General features: G+C 37.3%; 1 protein-coding gene across 1 annotated transcript; it reads left to right on the forward strand.

Annotated features, from left to right (window-relative positions):
- Nucleotides 1-6,446: 6,446 nt before the first annotated feature.
- LOC103400876 (uncharacterized) lies at nt 6,447-17,937 on the forward strand. The gene is made up of 3 exons (XM_070806199.1): nt 6,447-6,668; nt 6,822-7,501; nt 17,757-17,937. Exons 1-3 carry the CDS (start codon nt 6,447-6,449, stop codon nt 17,935-17,937), a joined length of 1,083 nt encoding a protein of 360 aa, XP_070662300.1.
- The last annotated feature ends 3,176 nt before the right edge of the window (nt 17,938-21,113 follow it).

Raw genomic sequence — 21,113 nt, forward strand, 5'->3', positions numbered from 1 at the left:
GGAGAAGGTGTTGTGCAAGATAAACTGTGAGGAAAGCCCACGTGAAATATACAGACGCAAGGGAAACATGTCCAGATAACAACCCCTACAGACACAAGGGAAACGTGTCTAGATCACTACCCCCTACAGACACAAGGGGCACGTGCCTAGATAACTGCCACCACTACAGAGGAGAAGTGAGAGAAGAAGATAGGTCGTGGTACTTGTTCCCAAAGCATGCAGTCATATGACGGAGGACCACGAAGGAAGTGGGAAAGGAAGACAGGTCATGGTACTTGATCCTCAATCATGTAATCCTATAAATAAGGAAATGAGCCAAAGAACAAGGTATGTAAGGAGAACCCGAGAGAAACAGAGAATAGAAAATCAATTGACTGACTTAAGTGTCGGAGTATCTCTTGCAGGTACCCCGCCCAGGCCAGCTACGAAGTAAGACTATTCGGGGACACCTCTAACGAAAGATTCAGCGAACATGAGGATTGCGGTCAACAATTCTGCGGAGGTATTTCTTCCCGTAGGAAATTTCGCTCCAACAGTAACCTGCTTAGAAATATTTAACCTGCTCAAATGCATGTAGTATTTACAAATTAATTTTCATGTAGTATTTACAAATTAATTTTCGAAGCAAACTTAGTTGTAAATATATGTTCACAATGATACCTACCAACAAACTAGATCACCCGCCCGTGCCTAGAATGATTCTGAAGAATTTAGAAAAAAAAACAGAAAATACCATTGGAATGTCGATGAACGATCACTAAACCCTAAAATTATTTTTCGTGTAGTTCAAAAATCACAATAATTTTGATAAAAATAACATACCAACAATCAAATTCACACACTACATACAAATTTTAAGATAAGAAATAGCAAACATACCTCCACAAGAATTTCAGGTGATGGAGATGTAGAGAGATTTGGGGAAGATGGAGAGGAAGAGATGGAGACCAAGATGACTTCTCTAGCCACCAAAATATTATGAAAATAAAAAGACTTCTAGGTTTTTAACGTGCAAACCTAGAAAAAATTGGTGATGGCAATTTTGATGTTTTTTTCAAGTGTAATGACATTTTAGACTTTGCAAATAAAATAGGGATAATTCGGGAATTGAAAAAGAATCACTAAAGGGAGCAAAGTGCTTCCCTTGTTTTCTCTGCGTAGCACTTTTAGGAGGAAGCACCTAGGAAGTGCTTCTTAGAAAATGCTTATTAGTGCTTCTACTTTTAACTAAAAGCACTTTTAAAATATTTGCCAAACGACCATTTTTTATAACTAAAGCACTTTTACTCATTAGATAGCGCTTTTGACTCTTTCAATGTGCTACTCTACAAAGCGCTATTACTCAATAGCGCTTTTTGTTTGTAGCATTTTTCAATAGCGCTTCTATGAGGAAGTAGTTTGTTGTTTGGCATGCAACCAACTAAGTGCTTTTGTATTGGATAGAAGCGTTTTTTATATTAAATAGAGTGTTTGGTTGTCAAATGTGTTTGTATCATACTTGACCAATCTCGAAACTACTGAGCACCGGTCAACATTATACCGTCAAGGACCCAGAAGAGTTTCCCTCCAACCAGGAGACCAATCACAGCGCGACACGTGTCGACATCAGAAGCCAATCATAGCGCGACACATGTTAACATCAAAAGCCAATCACAACACGACACGTGTCAATGTTATAATGAAACTAGAAACTCTCTTCTATAAATAGAGATCATTCTCTCACAATATTTCCTAATGTCATTTGTACTAAATCATTCACTAGTACTCACTAAAGGAGAGCTTGAACCTATGTACTTGTGTAAATCCTTCACAATTAATGAGAACTCCTCTACTCCGTTGACGTAGCCAATCTGGGTGAACCACGTACATCTTGTGTTTGCTTCCCTGTCTCTATCCATTTACATACTTATCCACACTAGTGACCGGAGCAATCTAGCGAAGGTCACAAACTTAACACTTTCTGTTATACCAAAGTCCTCACTGATTTTGTGCATCAACAGAATGAAAAGGCGCTTTCATGAATAATTCTCAATAATTTTTTCATAAGTATTTTTTGTATATAATTAGCATACAACTTGATTAAGGGTTGATGAAAATTCAATTACAAAAAATAACGATCACTAACAAAATGATACATACTTATTAAGAATATATGTTTGTTTCTTAAAAACAAAATGACACGTTATAGTTGCATGACAATCAAATGTGAAATAAGCATTAACTAGATATAAGAAGATTAGCAATCCTTTTTCGTTCAACATCCATCTCTCGCCTATGAGTAAAAATTTTATCAACAATTTCTTCATCTTTATGATCTTCCTCATGTCTAGGCGGAAGTAGCTCATCATCATCATCATAAGGTTGGAACTCTTGATTTGTCATGGAATGCTTCCTAATAAAATTGTGTAAGGCCATTGAAGCAACAACAATTTGTACCTGTTTTTCAAAAGGGAAGTTACGCATGAGACGAATCATTGTCCATCTATTTTTCCAAACACCAAAAGTTCTTTCTATTGTGCATCTTAGGGATGAATGCCTCTGATTAAATATCTCTTTTTCCCCTCTTGGCTGACTCCCACGTCGAAATTTAGGAAGATGATATCGTTCATCGCTATAAGGTCCAATATATCCATTCATATGTGGATATCCAAGATCAACTAAATAATATTTGCCTACACCATAATTGAAAAGAAAAATATAAAGATTTTTGTGTTCATAAGATAATAAATAAATAAACACATTCATATAGGACTAAGGTTGATTACTAACCAGAAGGGGGATAAGGAAATTTCAATTCTGGTCTTCTCAAGGCCTCCATGAATATACGTGAATCATGAACAACACCCTCCCATCCAGCCCAGACAAATGTAAAACACATATTAAAATCACATACAGCCATAACATTTTGAGTTGTATTTCCTTTTCTACCTATATATGGCACTTGCATTTCTCTAGGCATCACAACTGGGACATGTGTTCCATCAATTGCCCCTATGCAACCTTTAAAATATGGCCAATACCGATTGTCATCCTTAATTTTATTTGATACTCTCTTGAATTGCCGATCATGTGGACATATAATATCAGTAGCCATGTGAGAAACAACATCCAATAGTATCCCAAACCACCTAGAAATAGTCTTTCCAGAGCGTTGAAACCTCTCTTGGACCATCCTATTAGTGTGCCCATGAACTAATGTGCTAAGAAACATTGCTAATGCTTCTTCCAGTGTTGTATCTCCAATTCTTTTTAAGCCATAATCACACTTCAAAGTCTCTAACAAGTCCTTAAAAACATGTTGTTCCATCCTAAATTGTTCATGGCATCTTCTAGGATGACCATTTAAAACTTCCATTACCCATCTATATCCCATATACGAAGAAGTCCTACATGATTCTTTGTCAACTTACTTTAACCATTCAGAGACAGCCGTGACACAGCTTGCAGAAGCCAGTTGATAAAATTCATCATAACTTCCATCAGTAGAGTTGTTTGTATTGCTACTGTCATTGCTACTAGAACTCATATCTGTAAACATAAAAGAAAATTTTAATACGAGAGGAATATATAATCATGGCAAAAATAAAGATCACATTCTGAATAAAGTTCTAAAAAATTATATAATTAAAGATATTAAAGGCACATATGTGTAACCAATCCATTACATAATAAAACCAATTCATTACATAATAAATACTTATTCAACCACCAAAAAAAAAAACATGTCGAAAAATATAATCCTAAGATAAATGTGACGAATCAAATTTTCTTGCTCTTGAGCCACATGATTTGTCGGTTAGATTGCTTCAATGCAACAAACATCTCTCTATTTTTTCTTTCAGTGAAGATATCAGCCGCTTTCATAAGAGCTCATCATCATTCACAACTTCATGCATTCCTTCCAAAACTTGCATCACTTCCTCAATGCTATAACCAGGCTTATCTGTGCTCTTAGAACAATTGTTTACAACTTCTAAAATACCATCTAATTGTTTTATCATCTTGGCCCCAATTCCAACTCTTTTGGAATCTCTTGTTCTTTTTGTTCCTTCAACGGCTATGTTGTCAAGCCCCTATCTATGTCATTCTCCAAATCATCTTGACCGTCATTTTGTTCGCCTGTTGGAGCTTTCTAGACATTATTACTCATCAGCCCTTGTGAGGGTGCCCATGCACCTACACATATAACAGCTCATTCTTTAAACAAAATGTCTAGTTGGTCAACATTTTTCAGTCCACTATTTCGATATTTCTCAACTTTAGAATTCTCCTGAAATATGACCAACTACAATTAACAAATTATGATAAAAGAACATAAATATGAAGTTAGATTTCCATGGATATGAGATAATAATTTCTCACCTTCACTTTTTTCTCCCACCATTCATCACTTGCAATGATAGTTTGCTTCACAAGATCTCATCCTAAGCCAGTCTCTTTTCCAACTAATGATGCCCACAATTGCCATTCTTTCTTAAGTGCAGTCCATTTGTTCTTGAGTTGTTTATGAACATATGACCTTTGAGTAAGGTCATTAAATTTTTTAATAACATTTTTCCATCCAATTCTATTAAGATGACCACCTATTTGATTTCCGGCTAATGTCTCAGCTACACAAACACTTATAAATATCTCAACACTTGCATCATCCCACATTGCCTTGCTCTTTTTTTCGTTACCTTCTCCATGATCTTGTATATCTTTAGCTATATTATTAGACATATCTATAAAGAGAAGTGGAAAAAAAAAAAAAAAAAACCATAGCACATAATAAGAGCATACACCACTACTTACGTCCTAGCTAACAACACAAAAGTAAATTAAAAGCAATAATGCAAGATTTGTAACTAGTATTTGTTATATATAATAATGCACTACACCGTTGCTTCCAAGACTGCAATGCGCCACTGCTTACACCATTGCTAACACCACTGAATATGTATCTAGTATTTGTATAGATAATGCATGATATGTAACCATTAACAATAAATTCATAGTGTTGCTTTCTGTTATCATTGGAAGTTAATTTGCTATTAGTAGTATCTACAATCGTTAATGCGGCATCAAATCTCGACAGCAATACAAGCCTTCAAACATGAAGGCCTTTGAGTAACTGTGGGAGGATAAAATTGGGTTTCGACTTATAAGCCAATACTAATCGTCCAAGGAGAAGGTGTTGTGCAAGATAAACTGTGAGGAAAGCCCACAAGAAATATACAAACACAAGGGAAACGTGTCTAGATAACTACCCCTACAAACGCAAGGGGAATGTGCCTAGATAACTACCCCCACTACGGAGGACAAGTGGGAGAGGAAGATAGGTCATGGTACTTGTTCCCAAAGCATGCAATCATATAACAGAGGACCACGAAAGAAGTGGGAAAGGAGGACAGGTCGTGGTACTTGATCCTTAATCATGCAATCCTATCAATTGACTGACTTGAGCGTAGGAGTATCTCTTGCAAGTACCCCGCCTAAGCAAGCTACAGATGAAGACTATTCAGGGACACCTCTAATGAAGGATTCGACGAACATGATGATTGCGGTCAACAAATCTGTGGAGGTATTTTTCTAGTAGGAAATTTCGCTCCAACAGTCGGCGCTGTCTGTAGGAACCGAACAAAATCAAGGTACAAACATGACTGGATCCACACAAGAAGTTCCAAATCCCTCTAGAGATACAGGGACTCGATCTGTGCATGTGAGGTCTCAATCCCAAAATAGTGAACCCAGTCTCGCCATGGAACAATTTAAAAAGCTAACAAGGGAATTGCCTAAAATAAAAAAAAAGACAACAGATGAGGCGTTAAAGAAGGCTGAAGCGAGAAACATAGTGGAAGATGTGACCGGCACCAAGAGATAGCGTGCAGAAGAGGAAGATAAGGAAGGTAGCTCTAGTAACGTGTCATCCAGCAATTGTGATGAAGTGATGAAAAATCAGGGCGACGAAGATTATAAGGGAAAATGATGGAAAAAAGTAAAAGATGTTGATCTGTGAGAACAAATTGAAAAGATTGTGAAGGGATACAAACCACAGACCCCGGCGAAACTTGCCTTAGAAACGGCCAGAAAGATCCATAAATCATCGTTCACAAAGGACTTAAAGCAATAACAGGAAACATCGGGGCGGATGAAGGGTTGTTGGATATCAATGTCATACATGGTGGACCTCAACCTCATAAGGGATGCGAAGCATGCTCTCGATCACAAAGACGAGAAGCTAAGAAGTCTAGACGCGTGCACAGTATAACATCAACCCTTGAAGCGTCCAAAGCATTAGAGAATTTCGGAGTCATCTATTTAGCCAAAAAAACCTCGAAGGAATTTAATTCCCTCACAATGATGCACTGGTCGTGACGCTACGCGTTGCCAATTCAAGAGTGAAAAAGATAATGATTGATGGGGGGAACAACACAGATGTTTTATTTTGGAGCACATTTAGAAGGATGGAATTAAACGAGAAAGAGATAAGGCCAAATCCAACTCCCATCTGTGCGTTTGAAGGAACTAAAGCCCGGCTCATTGGAGACGTGGCTCTTCCCGTCACTGCAGCAGGTAAGACTATTTTCGTCACTTTTGTCATCATCAACTCACCAAGTGCGTATAATGCCATTATGGGAAGGGACTGGATCCATCGAATGGATGGGGAAGCGTCAACCAGATGTCAAGTAATGAGGTGTTTGTCGACGGATAGTCAAACAACAATCGACATTAAAGGGGATCAGCTGGAGGCTAGAAAGTGCTACAGCATGGCAACAAACATCAAGATAACCAAGGAAGTACAACAAAGCTTGGACTTTCATGAGAATAAACCATTATAGCAATTAGCGGAGGACCCACCACAACAAGATCAGAAAAGTGACCATCAAGAACCCTCGACTATAAAACCACTGAGGGAAGAGGTTTTAGATCCAACCGATCCTGATAAACAAATATGGGTGGGCTTCCTTCTATCTGATGCGGAAGTCGAAGAGTTGTTGAAATTTCTGAGGAGCAACACTAATGTTTTTGCATGGTTCCATAGGGACATGACAGGAATTGACCCGGAAGTGGCATATCACCAGCTGAATGTGGATCCGAGTTATCCTCCACACCGACAAAAACAGAGGAGATTTACGCTAGAGAGAAATCAGATTATCAGTGTAGAAGTCGATAGACTCCTCGAAGTTGGATTCATTCGTGATGTCTGGTGCCCAACTTGGGTTTCAAATGTCATGGTGGTAGGCAAGAAAGAAAAAGGAAAATGGCGCGTATGTGTGGATTACACCAACTTGAACATGGTGTGCCAGAAAGACTGTTTTCCAATTCCAAAAATTGACCAGACGGTGGATGCTACTGCCGGGTATGCATTGTTGTCTTTCTTAAACGCTTATTCTAGTTCTAACCAAATTCCTATGGTTATTAAAGATCAAGAGAAAACTGCTTTTATCACTAAGCGTATGTTGTATTGTTACATCGTCATGCCTTTCGAACTCAAGAATGTCAGCTCGACTTATCAAAGGTTAGTGAACAAGATGTTTAAAAATCAAATTGGAAATACAATGGAGGTTTACATTGACGATATGGTTGTCAAAAGTCGAGAAAGGTGCCAACACATCAATCATCTACACAACATTTTCAACATATTGAAAAGATATCGCATGCGGCTAAACTCGGAAAAATGTGTATTCGATGTATCATCTGGGCAGTTCTTAGGGCACATAGTGAACAAACGAGGCATTGAACCAAACCCAGCGAAAGTTGAAGCCTTGTGTAACATGTCGGATCCAATAACACCTAGAGACATTCAAGTGTTAACTAGGCGAGTTGTTGCCCTTAGCCGTTTCATTTCACGATCATTCGATCGATGTGAACCTTTTTTTCAAGCCATACAAAATAGGAGAGGAAGTGTGTGGGGGCATGAGCAAAAGGAAGCTTTCGAACAACTGAAGAAGTATCTCATAAGCCTATTATTGTTAACTATCCCTAAGCAAGGTGAGCCGATGTGCATGTACCTGGCCGTAAGCGAAAGGGTAGTAAGTGCTGCGTCATTCAGAGAAGAAGGCTCAGTTCAACAACCCATATTTTACTTGAGCAAAAGTTTAATTTATGCATAGAAGAGGTATTCACCCATTGAGAAAGTGATGCTGACCTTAATAACCGCAAAGAAGAAGCTATGTCAGTACTTTGAGGAAGACACCATTTTGGTGTTAACTAATCAACCAATCAGGGTTATCTTATCTAAATTGGACTTATCGGGAAGAATTACGAAGTGGGCCATCGAACTTAGTTCATTTGACATAAAGTATCGGCCTCGAAGCGCAACTAAAGAACAGGTAATTGAGGACTTTCTTGTAGAGTGTTATCCTCGTGAAAGTTTGCAGGGTGAATGCGAGGAAATTGCGGAAGTCGACCTTAATGAGACCAGGTGGGAGCTATATGTGGATGGGTCATCCAATCAAGCAGGAGTTGGGGCAGGGATCATTTTAATTTCTTCTGAGGGTGTAGACTCAGAGCGTTCGGTTCGGCTAGATTTTCCTGCATCAACAATGTGGCGGAATACGAAGCTCTTATACTAAGCCTCAAACTTGCGAAACAATTGAAGATAAGTCATCTCATCGTGCATAATGATTCATAACTTATCGTCAGCCAAGCCACTGAAGAGTATACAACTAAAAATGCAAGGATAGAAGCATATCAGTAGCTGGTTAAAAGGTTGGCGAATGGATTCAAGTATTTCGAGCTAAAGCAAATACCTAGAAAAATGAACAAAAAAATGGATCAACTAGCGTTTGCGGCATTGGCCGTACAAAAGAACCTACGGGTAACCGAAGTAGAATGTCTGTACTCCCCGAGTATTGGGGTAGTGAGATCAAATGTGATGCAGGTAGATGGGCAAGGGGCGAGACTTGATAACTTGTTGCTAGAGCAGGCTCAAGCTGAAGATGATGACTGTTAGATGACACCATTCATAAACTACTTGACAAAAGAGATCCAGCCAGAAAATCATGTGGAAGCGAGAAAACTCCGAATAAAAACAGTAAGATATGCAATCCTTAATGACACGCTCTATAGGAGGTCATTCTCAGGACCATGCCTCAGGTGCTTAAATCCAAGGCAATCTGAATGGGTCCTAAGAGAATTACATAAAATAATGTGTGGGAATCATTCTGGAGGAAGAAGTTTAGTGCATCGAGCATTAACCCAAGGCTACTTCTGGCCGTACATGGCTTGAGACCCAAGGCTACTTCTGGCCGTACATGGTTTGAGACGCAAAGCGGTATGTAAGAAAGTGCGACAAATGCCAGAAATATGCACCGGTTGTTAGACAACCTGCCGAAGAATTCAATCCAATCGTAGGACCCTGGCCATTCATTAAATAAGGAATGGACATTGTAGGCCTGTTGCTAAAGGCGCCCGGGAATAACAGGTTCGTAGCTAGATTTTTCTTCTTACTCTGCCTCTAAGTCAGAATCTCATTTAGTAAATCCTCGGAAGCAGGGAAATTAGCTTCCCATTTTTTTTTCAAGATCTAGTAAACATCATCCTTCCAGAAGATCTCGCTGAACGTAGCCTGAGATATACCCAAAATTATATGCCTCCGCGTATTCTTCTCTAAACGTCATATTGCGAAATGCACACATGCCCACTATTTCCAACTCATATCTGCAAAGAAAAGGTTGTCTTTTTGTTTGATCTCACAGTGAAGTCTTTCCACCTCTTATTAAAGACCAGTCTGCTTCCCTTCCTAAGCACTCCGCTCCGAAGACTAACACATGCTCTAACTCAGCTTCAAGGCATACCAGAGCTTACTCCACCTCAACTTTAGCTTTGTTCCAACTCTTCTCGCACCTTGGCAAGATTTGCCTTGTACTCGTTCACTTTAATGTCCTTAAAGGTAGTTTTGTAATGTATTTCTCCACTTCTACCTCATGAGCTTCCTTCATGGCTTATTGCTCCGCTTGCACTCTCCTGAGCTCCGCTGGTTGAGATTGCAATTATTGCTCAAGTTGCAACTTAGCATCTGACTCGTGTAAGAAAAACCACTCAAGTTGACAAATTCACTCTAGTTAAGGGAAGAAAGCCGCCTCTGTCCAGACATGAGGCTGATTAACATAAGGAAAAGGGAAAACCAAAATTATTAAGTCATTTTGTAAGAAGATGATGAAGGATTACCTCATATCGGCTTTCGTGACATCGTATAATGGCATCTTCAAAAGACATGAGAACTTCCTTGTAGTCTTAGATGCAGTTACAGCACCAAGAAGAGCTCGAGCAAAGTTCGCGTTTTGGAGTCAACTGATGCGAAAATTATCTTAACACACAAATTTAACCCTCTTTTGACAATCGTAGTACAAGTATAAGTAGGGATCGTTCTGGACCGGGGATTAAGAGGGCTTGCTAATAACCTCTAAACTAACTCAAAAACATAAAACTAAACATAAAAACACTTAACAAGACTCATAAGACTCAAAGCAAACTTAAAATGCTCAAAACAGCTTAAAACAACCAAATAAACTTAAACTAGACACTAGGAATGACTTTGGACGAAAATTGACTTTTACTTGAATCAAAACACTTAAAAACACAAACTAAAACAGATTTGAAACACTTTGAAACAAGAAACTAAAAGGGGGGGTTTTGATTTGGATGAAGTTGAAACAAACAAACAAACAAGTATGAAAAACTAGACAGATTGTAAAACAAATGTGAGAAATAAGATGATAGATGGGATAGCTAGAGGCTTTTTCTCCACACATGACATGTATGCAAATAACTCGATTTCCAGTTAATACTTCATTGAATTATGAATGACAATGCTCCAAATTAACCGTGACATCACTAGTTAACTTTCAGTTTTTTCTTGTTTTATTGGATTGGATGACATCATTCGACAACCCAAAACATTCTTCTAAAGTTCCCTACATGACATCATAATAGAGATACAATCAAAGATCATTACATTTAATGAAAATCATAAGCATTGACAAAGCACTTGCAACTATGACATCATGTCACTTATGCTAGGAATTGAACTTAACGCGATCGTTTATAAGCGACCTTCACTACATGTGAATAAAAGTTTGTAACGATTATGTGAAACTTCCTTATATTCTAGCAACGAATTTATGCATGCCAATTAAGTGTCGACCCTTAATTAACAAATACAAATAAGTTATCAATCAAATAGTTAAGCCAATTGCATTCACGATTCAAGAATTCATAACTGGAATTTATCAAATTATATTGCACACATAATCATGGCTTTGAAATCACCCTTAGCCAAGAGGGGTTTAGCCACTCATATTTACAACAAAACGAAAGGAAATGAATTTAAACATTAGAAACAAAAGAAAGAAAACACCTAAACGTTCCAACGATCCAAGTTGGACAGCAAGCACGTCCAAGCACTTTCCTTCCCTTCCTTTGCTACGGCACAAGGTGTTGGTGAGTGTTTGAAGGTTTGTTTGTATGGAGGAATGGCTGAATGTGTTTAGGTTGGATGGAGGTCACAGCAAGGAAAGGGAAATGAAGGTGCATGGAATTGTGTTTTTGTTGTGGGAATGTGTAGAATGGTTAAGAAGAAAAGACTCTGCCTTGCGGCAGAATGTGTCTTCCTCCCTTCTCCCTAAACTGTCCCCTTGAATGTGTCTTTGGATGGATATATTTATAGGCTAGGGAGAGGATGTAGTGGGTGGTGGTAATGAGTGGATGTAGTGGTAGGTGAATGTGTTGGGTGGTTGAAATGAGTGGATGTGTTGGGTGAAATGAGTGGATGTAGTGGTAGGTGAATGTGTTGGGTGGTTGTAATGAGTGGATGTGTTGGGTGAAATGAGTGGATGTAGTGGTAGGTGAATGGATGTGTTGGGTGGTTGTAATGAGTGGATGTGTTGGGTGAAATGAGTGGATGTAGTGGTAGGTGAATGTGTTGGGTGGTTGTAATAAGTGGATGTGTTGGGTGAAATGAGTGTATGTGTTGGGTGAAATGAGTGGATGTAGTGATAGGTGAATGGATATGTTGGGTGAAATGAGTGGATGTAGTGGTAGGTGGATATTTTGGGTGGTTGTAATAAGTGGATGTGTTGGGTGAAATGAGTGTGCTAAAATGGTTATTTATAGGGAGAGGATGATGCACAAACTTCAAATTCCGTCCATTCCTTTTGCTCCAAGCATATGTTATCCATTCCATGCCAAAAAATGCTCCAAAATGCACTTCTTTGCCACATTAACCCTTTGGACCTACAAACACGCGAAAATAGCTTAATATACTAAAATAACTACGAACTAACAACATAAATGCCAAGAAACAAGCTAACTAAGTCGCATAAATATGCTCATATCATCAACCAGCATTTGCTCGAAGAGCAACATGGTTTATTGAAGGCCTAATCATGAGTGGAGGTTGCTTTCCCCTTTCAAGTCTGGTTGAAGTTGTCAGCAAAGGGATGTTGACTCTAGATGGCACCTCAACATACTCAGGTAGACTTCGTATCACTGGAGGTATCACAGATGCGATGGAAAGAGAATCAAAGACTGGAACCTCACCTTGACATGGCGGCGAAGCTATCTGATGTTGCAAGGATGAAGATCCGAGATTCATGTTGTTGTTGCTGCATCGGTTCTTAAGATAGACGAGGGAGAATTTGAGACCTTCCTATGAGAGGTTGCGATGCAGATGTCTCTAGGTTTATAGTTGTTGGAGTAGCATAACGTCTTTTTCTCTTCAACAGTGGAAGTTCATCATCCTCTATAGGATTCTCGGGTATCATTTATGTTATCGGTAGCCAGATTTAAGAAGATGTATCTAATGACGTTGAGGAAGTGCTGCCAAACCACTTTCGCTTCTTTCTTACTCTAGCCCACCAATCATAACTACATGTATTACGGCTGGGATCTCTTAAGCTACTAACTTGAACATTACAAAATGGGGTAAAAAGGCTCCTCTGACATTATTATTTTAAATTTTTTTAGACTTACAATCAGGTGAAGTTTTCAAGGTTGTTCATTGCTCAAGTGATTAAGATTTCATGCATTACCTAAAAAGAAAAAAGAAACAAACATTGATCATGAGATAAGCAAACTTCAAAATTTCTTTATTGATAAAGAAAATAGGTTTGTTGACAAGGCAGTTTGGTTGAATCTAGGATTGCCTACATATGTTCGAGAAGGAATACCAAATCACTGATGTAGTTCTAAGAAAAATGATATGACATAAAAATTATATCAGGGATCATCTTTGACAAGCAACCTATTGCGGGGCGTTACGGAGATGAGTTCACCATAGACGTGTCTTCGCAACAGATGGTGGCGTTAAGTTAATGATTTTAGATTTGTTCAATTTTTTGCAAGTTTGATCTATGAAAAATGTTCTAGAAGACTGATTATTTGATTTATTAAAATACATTACCGAGTGCGCCCTACAAAAACTTGTGTCAAAAGTTGTGTAAAAATAAATGGTTACATTAAATAGCACATGGATCAACAAGAAGGTGGCTGGGTGCCAAACCATGACAATCAATGAAGGTGGCCGAATCAAGACTAGGGAGGAAGATGGTTGGTAGTACAATTTTTTTTTTTTTTTTGGGTTTTTTTAACTTTAATCCTTTAAGAAAATTGAAATTTAAAATAAACCTGGTGTTAAGTAAAATATTGATTATAATCCCTTGATGTGTTTTTAATTTGAAATAATTAATGTGCATTTTATTTAATGTCTCCCATTAAATATTTAAATTTATTAATATACAAAAAAAAAATTTGACCAAAAAAGAGTTTTTTAATTTATTAATTTTATTTAATATTCTTCAAACTTGAAAGACTCAATTAATGTACATAAATGTATGTATGAAAATGTATTATATTGAAATAATGTATTTAAATGTTAGTACCGAAATATATTATATTACATTAATGTACCTAAATGTGTGTACCGAAATGTATTATATTGAATTAATATACCTAAATGTTTGTATTGAAATATATGTGCCGAAATGTCTATACCTAAATGTATGCACTGAAATGTATTATAATGAATTTAATGTACCTAAATGAAGAAGACAAAGTACATCGAAATATATTATATAACAAAAAATAATTTATATAAATGTTTACAACAAAATATATTACGATAAATGAAATGAAAATTATAATTATAATGAAATAAAATTAATACATTAAAAATTAGGAACAAAAAAAAAAGAAATAATTGAAAAATCAAAATATAATTAATAAATGAGGTTATTAATATATCAAGAGACTAAAATTAGATTTTGATCTTACTCATGATTTTAATCTAAAAGACATTTTTGCAAAGAATTAAAATGAAGCTTTCAATTTTTTTTTCTTTTTTGTTAATAGAATTCTTTTCTTTATCTCTTGGGTTCTTTTCAACTTATTTTGAGGGGTAATTTTATTGGAGTGATAAATCCAGCAGTAATTATATTTTAAATTTTGATAGAAGAAAGACAGATGTCAAACGGCTAACGTGGTGTATAGGATACACTTAGAATTTCTTCAATATATGAGAGTAGAACATAAGATTTTTATGATTAATTACATTAAGACGTCGTGAGGTTTGTTGAGTATAAAACACTCTTATGTTTAAGACATTACACTAACACCCCTTAAATTTTGATTCACACGTAACCCTTTATTCAAAACTCTGCTGATAAATTGACAACTTTACCCTTATAACTAAGCACTTGAACAATATATAAAAAAAATATTAACAATTATATAAAAAATATTTTAAAAATTAATTAAACATTTGAAAAACCCTAAACCCCGAAACTTGGAATCTCCGCCACCAAAACTCGTCGTCGTCCTCGTCGAGCTCAAGAGGAAGCACCTGCTCGCTCCCCGCCAAGTAGCTTTGCCATTGGCGACTTTTTCGAGCAGAAGTTGAACACGATGTTGTGGATTTTAATTTGTCCTCCCGACGAGCGGCCCGTCTTGGTAATGTCCATTGCCGGAGAGGTTGACGCTCTGAGTAAAATCCGACAATATGAGACAAGCTCATCGTCAAATATTTTATGATCGTCGCGATTCAAGACGAGCAGCGATCCCGGAGGAACATCGTGGCTCTAATCACCATCACCGAGGAATTGAAAACTCTGACCGGTGGCTGGATCTTCAATCTGTCGAATTCGGAGAGCGACTTGTTGGCGTGCAAATTGTCTATCGCACTTCCAGATCTTGTACATGTCGAAGGGAGCGATCTTTCCAACGAAAGGGAATTACGGAGCTCTCGAAGTGGAACGAGACCTCCATGTAAAAATCCCACATTCTCCGACTCACGGGGATTGTATGGGGCAGGCGGCGTCTCCACTTTGCCCAAGCGGAAAGGTGGTGGAGCCGAAGAAGAATAAATGCAATGGTGGTATTTTTCTCATGTTTTATTTATTTTATACAATTGTACAGATTTTTGTTATTGTTTAAGCAGTTAGTGATAGGGTTAAAGTTTTCAATTTATTAGCAGAATTTTGACTTAAGAGGTTATATGAAAGTGAATTAAAACCTGAATGAGGGTTCATGTAATATCTCAAACGTGAGATAATTTTGTGAAAAACTCGATAAATTCATGAGGTATTAGTGTAATTAACTCAAACTTTCTACTAACAATTAAAAAAAAAAAAACTAACGAAAAATCCAAAAAAGCTTTCATTTTAATTAAAAGTCATTTTTAAAAGTATAGTGAATAGTACCAGAGAAATGTATAAATGTGGTTTTTCATTAAAAGTGAACAATACCGAAAGTATTTTGTTAAAACTCCCTTAAAAAATCACTAAATTATAGTGCTAATGGCAGGGTTTGTTATTGATTTGGATTTGAATCATGTTGGAGACTACAAAAAAGCACTACTTGAGTCGAAGGTTACAGCACTTTTGGACCTTAACTCTTAACAGCAAATCCATGTTTTTGTCCGGTAATCCAGAAAGGCATAAAGCCTTCTGGCCCAGCACAAGGATACGAGCTCAGTTGAAGGCCTTTCTCATTTCTTGGAAAAGAAGTCCAAGTTTCATATTACATATTTGCATGGCAAATTGAGACTTTTTAGGAGCTTGCAAATTGTAATTTCAAAGTTGCAGTGCTCAAATATTTGGAAATTACAACTAAAGAGAGCCACTTGGCCATGGGCTTCCTGATTTTTTGTTTGTTTGATGTTTTAGGGTAGAATAAGTAGTAGAAATATTCATGTACCTTAGAGCAAGTCCATCCATGGACATTGCTCGGGGGACAGGGGAGAGGAAAGGGCCCGAGGCCCTGTGAACTTGCTCCAGCGTTGAAGAAGCCCGAGCGGAGGGCCTATGAAGAGCTGATAGCCCGAGCCCCCAAGTGGGTGTGACGCCAGGCTGACTCCAACCTTGGCGTCTGACCCTTTTTTTATTTTTTTCTGTCAGGCGCGTGCACCCCACTACCGCGTGGGGGCGCGTCGCCCTACCAGTTTTCATAAAAGTCAGCCGACTTTTCAGACAGAAAAGTTACCGTTGGGAAGCCACGTGGCTTCCCACGGTCCGTTCGATCTCAACGGCTCTTTAATTTGGACCGTTGGATTTCAACGGTAAAAAAAATAAAAAAAATCTTATTTAATATCAACCATTCGATCTGAGATCAACGGTCGATATTAATATGCTTTATAAATAAAAGAAAAATAGTTTTAAAATTAAGAAAAGTTACCGTTGTAACACGTGGCATAATCTGGAGTGTTGGAATTCAATTTTTTTTAAATCCAACGGCAGAGATTAATTATTTGAATAAAAAAAATTTTAAAATTGTAAAAAATCCAAAAAAATATCTGAAATTTTTTTTAAAAAAAAATGTTTCTACTTTTCTATAAATACCTTCTCATTATCATCTACTTTGCACCACAATTTCATATTTTCTCAAGTACTTTCAATCACATTCCTATCTTTCTCTCAAAGTTTCAATCCAATTTTTTTTCAACAAAATAACTACTGATGCAAGTATGAATTGGATGCTTCTTGAAGATGTTGCATTGTGTACTAGCTAGGTTGAAGTTACCCATAGTTCGCGTACGGGTAATGAGATATGGTCACAAGAAATGTGGGGTCTTATTCATACCAATTATCTTGAAAAAATGGGTGGGAGTAGAACCAAAGAATCGATGTCTAGTCGTTGGAAATTACTTAGCCAATCGTTTAGTATTTGGAGAGACGCCTTGGCACAAGCAAGTAGTAATCTTAGAAGTAGGGAAAATTACACAGATCAGGTAATAATATATTATTTATTTGTTTGTAATATACCCAAATTTACATTGTAATTATTTGTTTGTATTATTTATTTGTTACATACTTTAATTATAATTATTTGTTTGTATTATTTATTTGTTTCCTACTTTAATTATAATTATTTGTTTGTATTATTTATTTGTTACATACTTTAATTATAATTATTTGTTACATGCTTTGATTATAATTTTTTGTTTGTATTATTTATTTGTTTCCTACTTTAATTATAATTATTTTTTTGTATTATTTATTTGTTACCTACTTTAATTATAATTATTTGTTTGTATTATTTATTTGTTACATACTTTGATTATAATTTTTTGTTTGTATTATTTATTTGTTACCTACTTTAATTATATTTATTTGTTTGTATTATTTATTTGTTACCTACTTTGATTATAATTATTTCTTCTCCCCCATTGTGTAGCTAATTCAAGCACAAGCTCGGTATGGTGCCAAAACCAAAAGCAAAAATAAATCATTCAACCGGTGGGAATATTGGAATATTGTCAATGATTGTCCTAAATTCAGAGTTGTGCATGTCGGTTCAGAAGTTGTCATAAACAACACCCCGCTATACTCTACACCTGATAATGGCTCGCATGAAGATGATGCAGAAGAAGTGCCCGAAACGCCCATCCCTGAACAAGTGTCGGGTTCGACCCGTTATCCAATTAGGCCTCAAGGTAAGAAGGCTTCAAAGAGAAAATGAAGTGCTTCCGAGCATGATTATGCAAAGTACGTGGAAGAACTTACTCGCCATAGTGAATTGACTTTGGTGCGGGAAATGGCGAAATTTGAGGCTGATAAGGTTAGAGAGGAGGCAAAAGCTGCAGCTGTGGAGAAAGAATTTCAAGCTAATCAGAGAGAAAGAGAGCTACTTAGGCAAGAAAGGGAACTGGTTAGAGAAGAAAGAATGGCTCAACGAGATCGTGAGATTATGAACACGCCTTTAGAAGGGAAGTCTCCAAATTCTAAATATTTTTGGAAGTCGGAGAAAGAGGATGTGGTGCGTAGGAGGCGTGCAAGAGAAGCGAGAGCAAGAGGAGATGATCCTAGCAGCACAAATTGGTTAAGTGATGATGAATAGAGTACTTTTTGTAATTGGAGCCCATAGTTTTCCAATCACCTTGGGTTGTAATTTATTATTTATTTAATTGAGTATTTTATGTTGTTTCCAATTTATTGAATTTAGTACTTTATTTAAAGTAAGAGTAAATTTATTTAATATGGTAATATATTTATACTATAAGAGAATCTTTATTCAAATGACATAAACACACCAAATAAAAAACTCACGAAATGAACACCAAATAAAACGTACCAAATAAAATTACATAAACACACCAAATAATAAAAACCTCACTAAATGAACTAAAATAAAACACACCAAATAAAATTACATAAACATACCAAATAATAAAAACACACCAAATGAACTTAATTATCTTCAGCTTGTTTCAATGCCCACTGGTGCTCTATCAAGTCATTTTGCCTGGCATTGTGCATGTCTGGCCTTTGAAATGCAGTATATCGTTGAATGACCCTTTCATTGTAACGTTCATCCCTTTCTAATGGCTCATGTTGCACGGGCTCATCGGTGGCGTCATGAGCACAATATATACGTGTTCTTGAATTGTTCATCGTGTCTGGCTCATATTCATCAACGGCTTCATAATCGTACTCATCTTCCACAATCATGTTGTGAAGAATGATGCACGTCATCATGATAGATCGAAGCGACTCTACATCAAACAATCTGGCAGCACCCTTGACGATCGCCCAGCGAGTTTGGAGGATACCGAAACAACATTCCACATCCTTCCTGCACCCTTCTTGACATCTTACAAAGTGTTTTTCCTTTGTACTTCGCGGACGTGGCACTGTTTTGACAAATGTTGACCACCTTGGGTAAATGCCGTTGGCTAGGTAGTATGGCCTGTCGTACATATGTCCGTTGACCTCATACATGATTTTTGGTGCCTTGCCTTGCAGGACATCGTTGAACACTGGGGATTGGGCAATGACGTTGAGGTCATTTTGAGCTCCCGGAAACCCGAAAAAGGTGTGCCAAATCCATGTATCAAAAGATGCCACCGCCTCCAAAATGATACCTTTTGCTCATTTTCTGTCTCCATAAGCGCCTTGCCATGCACTTGAACAGTTTTTCCATGTCCAATGCATACAATCAATGCTCTCAATCATCCTAGGAAAACCTCGCATCTTGGCCTTCTTCAGAAGCCTTTCCAAGTCCATGTGAGTAGGTTTCCGGAGGTACTCTGCGGTGTAGATAGATTCGATTGCTCCGCAAAACCTCATCAGGGACTTAAGAATGGTTGATTTCCCCATCCTCGCTATCTCATCCACTTGGTCTGTAGCTGCTCCATACGCAAGCATCCGCAGCGCAGCAGTAATTTTTTGCTCGGGAAGGAGACCCATAGCACCACAAGCATCCTTCTTTTGCACAAAGTAAGAATCATGGTTGCAAACAGCAATCATGATTTTGTTGAACAAATGTCGTTCCATTCTAAAACGACGTCTGAAGTACGTATCAGGAAATGCACTATTATGGACAAAATAATCGTCCAACAGCTCCTCACCTCGTTGTTGCCTGGTTCTATCAAGGTTTCCGGAATGGGTGGGCCTACATATTTGAGCCACAGCTTGGATGACTCGACGAGAATGTGAGTCTCTGGCCATTTTTGCTTCGTCATCTCTCCTTCTCCGCTCCTCATCCTCTTTCTTCTCATTTTGGGCTATATGGAAGATTGAACATTCCTTCAGATTGGTTAAACAATTCTTCCTCTTCTTGATCGATTTCCCACATCATGCTTGAAGAAGAAGACATTGTAAGTAGAAACTATAAATAATGATACAGATTTTGATTTGGTGAAGAAGAAAGCAGAAACTATGAATAATGATAGAGATATTGAGAAAATTGGTGTGAGATTTAAAAGGATGGATGATGGATTATATGGAGGATTCTGAAATGATTAGGTTGTAGATAGTGTCACGTGGCATGCCATCATTCGTTAAAAAGCTGATCGAAATCTATCCTAAAAGATTTTGAAAAGATAACGACACGTGGCACAATGGCATTGGATAAAAATCTTATCGAAATCCATCATCAATAATTATCTTTTCGAATAATGACATGTGGCGCAACGAGAACGATTTAAAATTTGATCGAAATCTATCCTCAAAGATTCTAAAAAGATAACGACACGTGGCACAATGATATTGGATAAAAATCTTATCGAAATCTATGACCAATAATAGTTGTTTTGGGTAAATGACACGTGGCGCAACGAGAACGATTTAAAATATCTTATCCAAAATTACAAAAAAAAATTATTTAGTATTATTTTGTAAAAAAAAAAATAATAAATATTTTATTGCCTATTGCCAGGGCTATTCAAGTGTAAAGGTGGAGATGCAAAAGACAGTTATTGTTCATTATGACATTTATTGTTCACAGGGTGGATTGAATAGTAGATTGTCTGGGATGAGGGCTCCAAGGGTGGAGTTGCTCTTAGTTTAATCCAATTCCATGTTTTCTACTCAAAATTAGGCATGGGTTGGATAACAAATATTCATGTACATTATTGTCTTCTACAAGAAAGTTTGAATACCTAATTACACTACTCTGATCACGTCACCCCAAACCTAATACATGGGACGTAGATCCATGATTCTCGGACTCGAGATCTAGCCTGAAATCGTGGCGCCCATGATCCTACTTGAGAGCCTCGTTGTCCTAGACTCGGTTGTGTAGCACCAAATACAACATTGGATTAATGTTTCCCTCCTCTAATCCTATATCATAATCGAATCCAATCAGTGTTTTCGGATTTCAAAAGTACTTTCCATTTTTGTTACTTCTATTTC

The sequence above is a fragment of the Malus domestica genome, chromosome 10 (assembly GCF_042453785.1).
Source record: "Malus domestica chromosome 10, GDT2T_hap1".
NCBI classification, from domain to species: Eukaryota; Viridiplantae; Streptophyta; class Magnoliopsida; order Rosales; family Rosaceae; genus Malus; species Malus domestica.

Excerpts from the sequence above, each read along its gene's own strand:
- LOC103400876 (XM_070806199.1), top strand. The coding sequence starts at position 6,447 with ATGGAATTAAACGAGAAAGAGATAAGGCCAAATCCAACTCCCATCTGT. Across the intron at positions 6,669-6,821 it reads AAGCGTCAACCAGATGTCAA|CAATTAGCGGAGGACCCACC; the intron begins GTAATGAGGTGT and ends AAACCATTATAG. Across the intron at positions 7,502-17,756 it reads GTCAGCTCGACTTATCAAAG|AGTTGTGCATGTCGGTTCAG; the intron begins GTTAGTGAACAA and ends TCCTAAATTCAG.